This window comes from Bombus pyrosoma, linkage group LG3 (assembly GCF_014825855.1).
Source record: "Bombus pyrosoma isolate SC7728 linkage group LG3, ASM1482585v1, whole genome shotgun sequence".
Taxonomy (NCBI): Eukaryota; Metazoa; Arthropoda; class Insecta; order Hymenoptera; family Apidae; genus Bombus; species Bombus pyrosoma.
Genome location: NC_057772.1, coordinates 4,416,488 through 4,429,128, shown reverse-complemented (window position 1 = coordinate 4,429,128; position 12,641 = coordinate 4,416,488). Strand labels below are relative to the sequence as shown.

At 42.2% G+C, this 12,641-nt stretch overlaps 1 protein-coding gene across 3 annotated transcripts in view; it reads left to right on the top strand.

Moving 5' to 3' along the window:
* LOC122566138 overlaps nucleotides 1–12,641 on the top strand; it is an 83,187-nt gene that overhangs the window by 63,672 nt on the left and 6,874 nt on the right. For all 3 annotated transcript variants that reach the window (XM_043722960.1, XM_043722961.1, XM_043722962.1), the window contains one exon: nucleotides 4,346–4,476. In XM_043722960.1, coding sequence (XP_043578895.1) covers nucleotides 4,346–4,476 — 131 coding nt within the window. The remainder of the gene's footprint in view (nucleotides 1–4,345; nucleotides 4,477–12,641) is intronic.

The window sequence follows — 12,641 nt, the reverse complement described above, 5'->3', positions numbered from 1 at the left end:
AAAAATTTTTTTTTTAAATAATACCAAAACTGAGCCGAATGGAAATAACGTAGATAGTTACGTTCATAGCCAGATTCGTTCGAACGTTCGTCGAATCGGAATGCAACGTAACTGTCCGCTAACAGAATCTAAGCTCACTAACTCGGTATCCAACGATTAGCCTGATGTATCTAAATTTCTTCCCGTCCTCGAGAGTCGTAGCTTGAATTTCTTCAAGCCGCTCACCGCTAGAGCTAATTGCATCGCATGTTGCTTTACTTTTCCGGTTTCTGCGGCTTCGCGCTGCTTCTTCGTGGAATGCGAGCGAAGTGTACAAAGCGCAATGATCATAGATCGTGGCGAAGCGCGGACGCGACGAGGTGAAGAAGGAGAAATTACGTGCGTCCGTGGGCCCGGAAGCCACGTGCACGCGCGCCAGTCTACACGTGCTTGTAAATTCACGGCCACGATCAGCGTTGAGCGTGTGCGTGCTCGTGTTCCGCCACCCCGCGAAACGACAGGAAGTTTGTGTAGTTCGCGCTCGTAACGTCCTTTCTCTCTCTCTTTTTCTCTCGCAGCCCCTGTCAAATTGACGTCCATTATGTTTTATAGCAGCGCGAAACGCGGAGGCGTTCCTCACTGTTTCGTGGTTATATTACGCGCGTTGAAAAAATTCTGCGTCGTTTCGAGGAAATAAAGAATAGAGACAGAAAATCTGAGCTTTCTTCTACGGTAATTTATTAACTACTAATACAAGTTGTGGGTTACAGGCTTCACTTTTGTAATTTTTCAATTTTTACCTTGAATCGTCAATTTCATTGACGTTGATAATTTGTCATTTATGATCTATAAGTTAGGATTGCGTTTCTTTATATATACATTCCTCTTCTCTTTTTTCGTTTCCTTATATTTGTTCATTCCTATCCTTCTTTTTTTTTCTTTTTTTAAGAGATGGAAGCTTGAAGTTAGAATGATATTTCTAATCTTCTTTTCTCGTGAGTGCTATGTCAGGAGATTAGTTTATTCATTTTAATCTACAACCATCCCATGCGCTCGTCGAATTACGATTATTCGCCAGAGGAAAGTTGTTTTTGTCGACTTGAAAAAACTGCGAACGCTGTTACTTCTACGTGGTTACATACTGCGTAATATGTATGAATAATAATACACGTGGCCGTAAATTACAGAGAACGTGTGTGCACGTTTTTTGCGGCCGATCATACGCTTCCTGAGATCGCCCTATGTTCACCTATCGTGACGAAAGTGTTAATTGTTACGTATCGACGAACAGCTGTTTTTTCTTCTTACTATTAAATATTAATTTAATCTTCCGGCTTATGCGCCAATGTAACCGTTTCAACAAACAAACATTTCATATTTCTAACTACGTAACGAGATACCAAACAAGATATCGTTGGTTTGCTGGAGGAGCGATGCGTCTGAAAAATCGTAATTTCCTAGATACGTGGAAAAATTAATTCCAAAATTGGGATACTTCGAGTAAGATAATAATACTCAAGTCGATTAATTTTAGTTCGTCAGGTTTCCCCATTTTTTTTTTTTTTTTTTCGCAAATATTTAAGTACTCACGAACTTTCCTTAAAATCTCGCGTCACTCTTCTACCAAACGCTTCACCCTTCTCAAACGAACCGATTTCTCACGAAGTAATCTTTCCATACGTCACGAAAACGGGATACAGCGATTTGTAAAAGTGGTCGGTCGGCGGACGATCATTAATAAATGGCGATGCGCTTGCGCGGGTTCAAAATGCGCGCGAAACGCGTGAGATATACGGCCGATGCAAATAACCGGGTACGAAGCGGCGGCACAATGCGATGAAGCTTTGGGAAATATTTTATTGCGGCTCACGCTGGAATCGACGTAATTCACACTTTGACCGTCGAACCGATAAATTTCCTGTGCTCGTGATCGCGCGAGCCCCGCCGCGTGCAGCGCATCTCCTCTTTCCGATGCGTTCACCGGCCCGGTCCCGTGGGAGCCCGTGGCATTCCACGAAGCGAGTAAACGAGTAAATTTGTAGGTAGAATACGCGCCTCCTCGGCCCGATCGAATCCCATAAGTCACGTCTCGAATACAGTGTTTAACCTGCGAGCTTATCGTCGATCGTTATCCCCGGTTCCACCTTTGTAAAAGTGTACGCGCGTGCGTGAGTACGCACGCTTGTCGGCCTTAAATGTTCCGCGAGCATCGATGAAAATCCGCGAAAGCGGCTCGATGATTTCATAGAACCGATTTAGTATTCCTCTAATTGGGACAGTCGTTGATTTAGGCTCATTTATCGGCGAATTCGAGACGATCTCTATTCTTCAAGTTTGTTTGCGCTGGGATATTTTCATTCCTTCGGGATCGAGACAGACCTTTGAGAGTAAATCGAAAGAAAATTGTTCGATATGGAAAAAGAGTTACCGATGCATTCGACACAATTTGAAATTTTTGCCATGTGAAATATTTTAGGTAATAGGATCGATCGTGTTTCTTGGACTTGAACTGGACGTTTGTCGATCGATAGATTGAAACTAGGACCAGTCTTAAATTAAAAACTTTAGAACTCGATTAATTAATATCTTGTTAAAATAGAGTGTTGTATATACGTAAAATGGAGCAGGATAATAAACAAATTTTAGAAATTCTATGTACATGGAAAGTTTCGCGAAATCCTCGGTTTTAGATGATAACGTAATATTCGATTATCTTATGGAATTCCTTTGAAATATAGTACTTTCATTATAAGGTCTGGAAAATAGCTAACACTAAGTATAAAGATTATAGTTTAAAAGGAGAAAAAGTGATGGCACATATTTAATGAGACGTATTCAATTACACCGTACGCTACATCAGCTTTTTTATGGCCATGGTCCAAGCAACGTCTTAAAATCCATTTACAGGCTAAATCGAATAACCTATACTTTGGCTCTAACAAATTGTTTCAATTACGAGAAATAACAAAACGTACGGATAACATCCAGCCATCAGTACATCTTATACCTTCGGCAATTACAAGATGTGCTCGGACGTCGCACAGTGATTTCGCTCTTTCTAATCATATCCTTTTTTTTCTTTTCGAATATTTTGGTTTCGAAGCTCTAAAACCCCAATGCTTTGTGTTTCAACGTTTTTAGATAATTTTTCCATTCTATCTGCCAGGTAAACGGAATTCCAATTACGAAGAATCGAGCGCGGTTCTTCCCATCGAATCGTACATTCTAACGAAAAAGAAATTCCTATGTTCGATATCGGATTCGTCGAATTTACTCAAAGTTAAGGGAAGAAAAACTGCTAAAACAGATATGGAAATAACAGTTTAAATAGAAATCGTTCCACATATCCGTGGTATGGAAGAAACGGTGTCGGTTAGCGGAGCCACGACACGCCGAGCGGTTTTCTAGCTGGTCAGATCCAGCCGTTTGCGACCGTCTCGTGGATCGATGGCTTCGTTAAAACTGTTTCAAGATCGTCGTCGTAACCGGTCGTGACCGCGTAATGCGATTTCTGTACTGTATGTATGTCGTTAATTTCAGGAGACGATCTAGGAAATTAATAACTGCCGGCTCGAGCAAGATTCCAGAGATGATACTCGCCGCTATTAAATGGTAAATCCAAAGCCCGTAAGAGGAGAGGAGTATCGATCGGGAATACGGTTGTTGGATTATACGGCACGTCGAACAACCGTGGGCAAAAAGTGGTAGCGGCCAGTTTTGTCAGCTACGCTTCGATTGGCAAGTTGACGTTAAACAGCCGCCGCCGAGATGAATGATAGTGACAATTCTAATTAAGCGGCTACCCGATTGAGTCGGACCGTATTAATTACCAGCGGACCTCGAGGCACGTGCCGACTATCCGTGTTACTCCCTTTGATTTCTCTCTGCTCAACATTTTCACCATCTCGCGTTTCAACGTTTCAATTCATTACCATCGACGCTACCAAAGATCTTACAGCGGTGCTATATGCTTTTAAATGCTGCTACGTGACTTTGTCCGAAGGTTTAGGAATCCTGAGATTCGGATTTTCGAAGCTCGTGAAGATTCAGAGCGTTGAAGCCGTGATATTTAGGGATTTGCAACTCTCCAATTCTAAGATCTAGAATTTCAAAGCTGTTGCTCTCAAAACAGCGATGTAGTAGATTTGTAAATATATCTGAACATTCTAGAATCGAGAGAGTTACTGTAACAACGATACAGTTACACTTTCCAATAATTTGAGACAAGTTACGTCTCTTAATATCTTTTCTACGAAAGCAAAAAGATTCCAACCTGGTCTTACGTATAAATAGACAATAGTCTTACGATTGAAGATGAGAAGATTTACAAGCTAAAATTAACGTAGTCTTGGCGCTATGATTACAGGGGACCTGAAGAGGCGACACTCTTGGAGCAGTGAGGTCGACTACCAGCCGGCGGAAACGGAAGCCGTAGCGACACCGGGAGGAGATCCCGCTGCCCCATCCTCGGACGAGGAGGACAGAGGCTCGTACAAGGTAAACCGCACGATCTCTAATCGCAATCCTAAAGATCTATTCGTGGAACACGTGCATCTTAGACGCCTTAATTCCGTGCACGGCTGCTAAAGACAATGTACCCTTTGTTCCATGAAATCACGATTCTCTGATCCCGTTTTGCCAAGTAATTAAGTAGCTGCGGGGCGTGTACTCGCTTCAAATGGCATTACTCTTCCTATGTGGCTTTTTTTCGTGCCATTTTTGCAACGATGCACGGGAATCAGTCGAATGAAACGAGAACGCCGATAATTGGCTTTTATATGGCTCGAAACGTGGATCGAATTCAATCTTTTAACGAGAGCCAGATTTTAATTATTTTACACACGATTGGTCATCTTGCGTAATTGATACGCGTACGTGTGGAATAGTAATTCGATTCGGCAACCTTCCTTTTTACAGTCGTAAGTTTAAGTCTTTTGCTTCAGCACGCTTTTGAATCCGTAAAATCAAGTATTTGTTTTATTCGATAGCGGAAATCCGAAATTATAAGTCGAAAGACATCGAACTTACGCGTTTTTCGCTCGTTCGTACAATTTGCTATTTCGATCTTCCAATTTTCAGTTTTATTGCAACTTCTCCGGTACCGCTTTTATCTCACGATTGTTGCATCGTAGTAGCACTTATAAACGCTGCACAACGAAACTAAATGGTAAACCGGTCTTTCTTAATTATTGAAACTTTAAATTACAAGGAAGGACGAAGAATCCTCGCGTTCGTTCCCACAATCAGTTCTGCTCTTGCAAGTCGAACGATGCATCCAGGGATGTATTGTCCCTGGAAGTTCACCACGCAACGCCAGGATTTCTGCAGTTGCAGTTGTTAAAGCCTCTCAGGTTTTACGGTGCTCGCTGTCTGGCCGCAGTAGTAAAAGGAAATGCACCGTTGCGTTGCGGCCGTTACGCATGGACCGTCTCGTGAGCAATGATCCGCTTGTGCATATAAAACGTAATTTTGGTTAAACGCTCTGCGCTCGTTCCGTGGTCCCTTCGTATTCCCATCATTTTCATGGGAAAAGTGCTTCACCCTGCCTTCTCCGACTCGTTTTTTGCCTAAGTAACCCTGGTGGTTTCGGTTTTGCGATCTGGCCCTCGTAAAAAGTCCATCCTCCGATCTCTTTTTATGCTCGTAGGTAAAATATTACGTGGTCTCTTTCGCGGTTTGTTCTTTCATGCGGCATATTGATCGATCTATAACGTACTTTCGATCCTTAACTTCTCTATGGCGAAATAAACATATATTAAATCGTTTGTTAGAATTCTGAATTTGATAGTTGAAACTTATAGCTTCCGATTGCAAGACTGAACCTAATCGAAGATTAATCCTTCGCAACGTCGGTTGTTTTAACACGAAATTACGAGAGTTAGAAAATTTAAACTTTAAGAACACGATCCAAAACATAAATTAAGATGCACGACGAGCTCTCTAAGAAAGTCACTTTTTCTGACCACAAAAGTCTCGCTACCACCGTAACCATATCTTAGCCGCGGTTCTCGCCTCAAGAAACTCATACGACTTAAACCTTACAATTACCCTTCGTTCCCTAAAAACTTCACTCTTGAACCAGACTCTACTCCGCGCTACAATCAACGCACCCCTAAAACCAGCCTTCACGAAACAATCAGTCGATCGCCGATCAATTCTGCCGCCGTAACAGTTTGCGTAGTTCCAAGAAGCTGAATCGTACCGACAAAGCATCTACATAAACCTCCGTGCATCTAGTCGTATTTCGTGCGCGAGAAATCCGCCGGTTTTCTCGGAAGCGATCGCCCCTCCGCGAAGCGCACAGCCCCCGCTCGAAGAACGCGAGGAGTAAAAGAAGACTATGAAAAGGAAGAAGATCAGTTCGTAAAGAAAATCGCGGTCGGCTAGAAAGGCTGTTTCGCGACGCTATTTTTAGAAGAGCGTGCAATTTTAGGATTCTCAAGTTTCGAAACAATGGAGTTTCAGGATTCGAGAGCTTCAAGCTTTGGCTCTTTAACTCGGAAGCTGTGAATTCTACGATCGTAATATCAGAATTCTAGAATTTCGAGATACCGAGCTTTAGAATTCGACGGTTTCGAAGCTCCAGATTTTGGAATTCGGCAGCTTCAAGTCTTCGACTTTTTAGAAGTTTAAAATTTCGAGATGTCGGGGTTTACGAGTCGAGAATTCCGACTTTCCAACTTTGGAGTTCTAACATTTTGAGATACGGTGCCTTGAAACCCGTCAGCGTCGAGACTCTATTTTCTTGGAATTCGGAAGCTTTGAATCCGTAATTTTAGAAATTCTAAAATTTCGTACTAGAGAGTTTCGGAATTCGACGGTTTTGAAACTAAATTTTAGCACGTTGGAGAATTAAAAATCCATGACTTTGGAATCCTAAGATTTCAAAATGTAGAGTGATGCAATTCACGAGCTTTGACACAGTTTTCTTTGAAAAAAATCGCGTCTCTGCTAAGCGAACAACGCTTAAAGGAAGATGAAGAGGAAGGAGATCGGCTGATGAAGAAAATCGGACGCGGTCAGAAACTGGAAGGCTGTTTCGCGGAGATATTTTTAGAGGAGCCGCGTGTAACGAGCGCGAGGCATTCGCCGTTTATGTCGAACGTTCCTCTTCTTCCACGTTTTCTTGATCGCAAAACGCCCTGTCTTCCAGAAGCCCTGAAGTGAAGGACGACGTCGAAAAACTATGCTACTCTATGCACGTAATGGCGAGCGACTCTTTATTTGGAAGAGAATTTTTCGGCGCGCCGGGGTGGCTTCTTTGTAGCGCTGCGAGGATTCCAACACGATTTCCGCTTCTTCATTTGTGTGTAGACTTGTTTCTGTTTGAGTCTATATACATATACATATATACAGTAGGTGGAATACTAACGATTCGAAGTATAGTCGAAGGTATTTTTTCCAAAAATTGTTACAGGTGTTACACGTAACATGTTACAAGTAGAAGTTAAATATTGTGATTTTGGTAGTATCGAAGTTAATATAATAGGCGAGAGAAAGTTAATTATCATGATTGAGGATAGTCTGTGACGATGAAAGAATCGTCCAACGCTTCGACAGTGAACAAAATATTTCTTCATTTGCAAACGGTGTATTAGAATTAGAATTGTTAATTATCAGAATCGATGGAACAATAACGGAGATAACAATAACGCGAGATCCTCCACGCGATACGCACAGACGCCGCTTCCCGCCGTAGATTAACAAAAACTTCAAATGCTCGTACATCAATAAACAACGTACCATCGATTTATTACGCCATGAAACTATTCAAAATAAAAGAAGCCATATACGATCTATCCTCGAGTCCAAACAGAAACCACCTTTATTGATAGCACATCAGAGCGAACACGCGCAACACCCAACAGCGACGTGTCTTTCATTATACCAGCCGTCCTTTGAAAAGCAGAACTCGCATAGAGAAGAGGACGACGACACGGTCGGCCATTGAATATGACGTAATAAATGTTCGGTGGTAGAGTTGGACTTGGTTTTTCAGTTAGCCCTGGAATTACACGCAGGATCGCATGGCAGGCGTTTAAATCAAACAGATCGCGCGGCTCGACTTACGAGCGTTAATTGCTAGACTATGCGCCTCGTCTACCAAAGGGACTTTATTGCACCGGAAAATCAAGCACGTTACCGTTAGCAGGTATACGCGTCGCGGCCATCTGCGTGGCACGGCAAAGAGCATAAACGTGTAAATGCCTGATAATAATCCGGTCGAAGGGGCGGACAGGAGGATAACTCGCGCGTTTCTCGGCGAATAGTCGCGCGAACCGCAGTTTTACGAGCCTCTGGACCACCTTCCTTCCGAACACCTACACTGTCTGTCGTGCGAACACAAACGAATTGACGATTCGGTGATCGTGACACTCCAGCAGTTCTTATAGAAGCGGGTGGGGGTTGATCTTGGACTTTTAATATCTTCGCCATTGCTGTACGAAGTATTGTACTTTGGTTAAATCGATCAACTCTCTGGAAACTTGTTCGTCGTGATACTTTGATTCCTCAATTAGTTTAGCTTGCTTAATCCCTTTTGAATGAATCCTCTTTTAAATTTCTGTACGTACAGTTCCTTTTAAGCCTGTTGCTGTCCTCCTCCTCCTCCTCCTCCTCCTCCTCCTCCTGCTGTCTATACGATCCGAAATGAATGTTACATTTCAATGGGTATTACTAAAACGTAAATAATCTTTAAATATCCGGTTTTGTGTATCCCGCGTTTCTTACGAATAAAGCATTTCGGGAAAGAGATGTCTGGAGAGATGCGAACGCGAATATAAAACGAGGACAGCAGCAGGATCGTGCAATTTTGCGGGAATTTTAATATGTTTAGTTTCTTGTAAATTTATCTGCTAGAAATTAAGCAAATGAAAAAATACTTTATTGAAGCATCAAACTTTCCATTCGTTGTTCCCCCATTTTACAATAAAATCAAAGGAAAATCTATCAGTAACTCGATATAAAAATCCCTGAAATATCGTCTAATTTCTCTGAATCTTCCATATTCGCGGTCAGTCTGATTGAATTGTGATGTAGGGATGACGTATTAAAAGGCTCGGCGTTTTGTAGACAAAGAAATCGCACGGTTAACGTAACACGTAAGAAAAAAAAGAGACCTCGTCGTAATATCATAGATTGTTGCGTTCCGCGAGTAAACGAAGGTATAAACGGTTTAACAACCGTTCATTCGAGCACCGTTTGGAGATCAAACTAGACGTTGTAATTACGTTTTACGAGGGTACGAAACGAGAATGGGGTTGGGTGTCGTGGGGGTCGTTTAAGTAAACAATATTGAAACGTCGAGAGTGTGGTGTAAAGGCGATGATATATAAATAAATATATGTAGTATCTTACTACTACAATTAGTTTATTTACAACAAATGGATTAAACAGACGTTGATTATACAGGGAACGATGGTTGTTTAACGTGAACTAATCACAATAACGTATTATAATTAAGGCAATTAGATAACTAATTTGTCACTCTCGTCACCGCGGATTCAACCCTCTCTCGACAACGCTAACAACATTATCTCGACAACGCAATTCGCACTCTCTAGCTTTTCAACTCATACTGCTGTTAATTCGTTTATGTCCCCTAGCAATCCCTTGTCTTTTCTCTTAGCCCCACCACGCACGTGCTCAGCAACCGCTTGTTTATAATTCGCACGACACCCCGCAGGCCCCTCGTCCACGATACTACGTTTTATTATTTTATTTTAGTATTATATCTAGTACAACGACATAATTGAAGATAATAATCGAAAGTAGCAGATACTTGAAGGAAGTGTAATTCACGAAGTGATAAACCACCGAAAATTGTTCGCGAAAGCTGTTTACAAAAGCATTAGGCACGTGACAAAGACATGCATGTAATTATCGAGATCGTTCAAAGTCACGAGATCGCTTGAACATAGAAGAAGGTCATGCTAAGGTTATTTAAAGATCATTCGAGTAAATCGTTTAAGATTCTAGTGGTTTAAGGGCAGACTAATGACATTGGAAGAACAATCAAGACCATTTAAGTGGAATAGTAAATTCTCTAAACTGGTTTTCTTAAGTAGTCGTGTTGCAAGCCCGTTAATTCCAACTTTGTTGCCAAGGAAATGGAAATTCTAATTCATTGAATCTATCGAGAGTGGTTTGAGTATACTATAGAGAATTCCTCTGTATATCGATTACAGTGTTTGTCGATCGCGCAGATAGAAGCAGCCGCGTTCGCGACATTTCTCGCTAATGTTGCTCGTGGATAACGTTGCAAAGAGAATTTCCTGTCCATTACTAGGAATAACGTATCGATGTTGCAAGCATCAAAGTTCCGCCTCGCAACTATCGTAGATACGGTTCCTTTCTCATCTAATTTTATATTACAATAAAGATCAGAGCAACTTGAGTTTTCTCAGAGTTTATCTGTGAAATATTCTACGTTCTTGCCACGCGTAGTCATCGCTACAACGTACGGGTTCGCTCAATTTTCAATCGTCGGTAATTCGAGTTCTCACCCTCGCAAAATCAACTCTTACGATTTCGTTCGTCCTCTTCAGAGGCGACAAACAAATCTTTTAAACAATTTTTGTAACGATCCCGAAAAATAGCAGGGATATCACTACTCGTACCGCTGACAATAGGAAAAAGAGGAAACAAAGAAAGAGGAGTGCGTGAAAGCAGCAGACAAGAGCGAAGGAAGAGAAGTACAATCATTAGGGAATAAAGTACAAGCAGAAGAAGAAAGTAGACAAACGTACGAAGAAATGAATAAGCGGATGAACAAAGAGTGAATGGGAGTAATGTTTATGTGAAGATAAAGCATTTAGAGACTGAGAGATAACCAAAGAATCGATATATCCTTACGCTATTGTAGGTATCTGTAAGTCTATCTTTAATTTCGTTTCACGTTTATCAATTATACAAAACCAAGCTCGATCTCTAGGCAAACAGGCTGAAAAGAATAAACACGATACAATAAATTACGATATTTCTAGCGCTGACAGGGCTCGAGTTCCACGATTACACGCTAAAACCGTGTCTCTAGCAGTGAGAAGCATTCGAAACGAAGAAACGGAACGATTCAGACGAAAACGCGAGAGGATCGAGTGAGGGTGATGGGAAAAGTGGTGGCGTGCACGGTAATTCGAGCTAAGAGGTTGTAATTAACATCGCGCCAGCCGGCGGAGAAAGGCGGACGCGAAACGAAAGAGAAGAGGAAAGCCGAGGGTCTACTCGATGGACGTTCGGACAACAGGGAACGGGGCTACGAGAGAAACTCTTGGCCGGAAAGGTCGAAGAGGTTAAATATTCCGGGAAGGGAACCAACGACGATCTGCGAACACGCGAGTAAAAACGTGGAAACGCGTGACCTTTAAATCAATCACAGGTTCGGAGCCGTGCCGGGAGAATCTTCATTCTCACGCTCCCCAGAGAGTTCCATTCGGTTCGTTCTATTTCTTTCCTCTCCTCCTTCGTACGTGATGTTCGCGAAGAGGAAGTGGAGGAAGACACAGCCAGGGTTCGCTCGAGTAACTTGCAATTTGGCCCATCCAGCCTCCACTTCCCTTCCTCCGGAGCAGCGTGAGTGGCTGACCTTTGCACCGATCGCGATTTCGCAAGGACTCGGGTTCACGTTGTAAAAATTGTTGCCAAGTTCTGCGAATTTCACACGTTCCAAGTCGTGCATTCGAATCGTCGAAAATTTTGTATTTTTTAATTCAACGATCGTGTGTCTGAGGAAAGAAAATTGCTCACGTTTTGTTGGAGAATTTTGACGAAAACTGTGAAATACGATGGTGGAAAATTCGAACGTTGTCTGTAGAAATCGTAATCGAGGGATGTTTAGAGATTTCGATTGTGGCAAAAGTTGAATAAGTTTGCAAATATCAGTTAGCTCCCTTAGGTGTTACGTCCATGACGAATCGTTTTGTTTCGTCGTTAGAAATTAAAACTTCTGCGAGAAAGGGGAAATACTATGGTAATTAAAAATTCGTTAATGCCTCGCGTGACTTGATGACGTATTCGTAAGAATGATTCGGCGGGATCAAAGGATCTCAATAGCATGCGAGGTGCATAAGTCAGTGGCAACGTCTTCATGTACGTCTCTATGCCGTGACTCGTCGATTCCATTTTCTGCATCTTCAGCTTCGTTATTGTGGGAATGCCGCGGCACGTTGATTCAAAGATCATCGACTAAGCGACTAAAGGTGTACGGTGATGAACGAGCGTCCTATTCTTTTCGTACAAGCAGCCGATTAATGTCGCTTCTCATGATCGTAAACTAGAAACAAAGACCGAAAGCACCATTTACCTGCAAGACCATCCGTAAAAATTGTGACTTGATCGAACAACATAATTCAATTAACCTATCGATCTCATCAAATCCACGAAGATACGCGTCTCCCGCAAACGGCTGAAAGAATCTCAAGTAAGAAAACGTATCACCCCGCTGTAACGTCCCAAGGCTAAAAGTCACCAGCTATAAAAGCTCGTACAGACGCGTCCGCTGGTTTAACCAAGTAACGAGTAACCGCCACAAGATCGCCTGCTACGTAGAAAGTGTACAGGATATTAATACGAATTTCAGATACAAATTTGCTCGATTAATAACGTCTGACGAGGCAAGTTTTAGCGTCCACACACGCCAACCTACTGAATTACTCGTCGCTCGA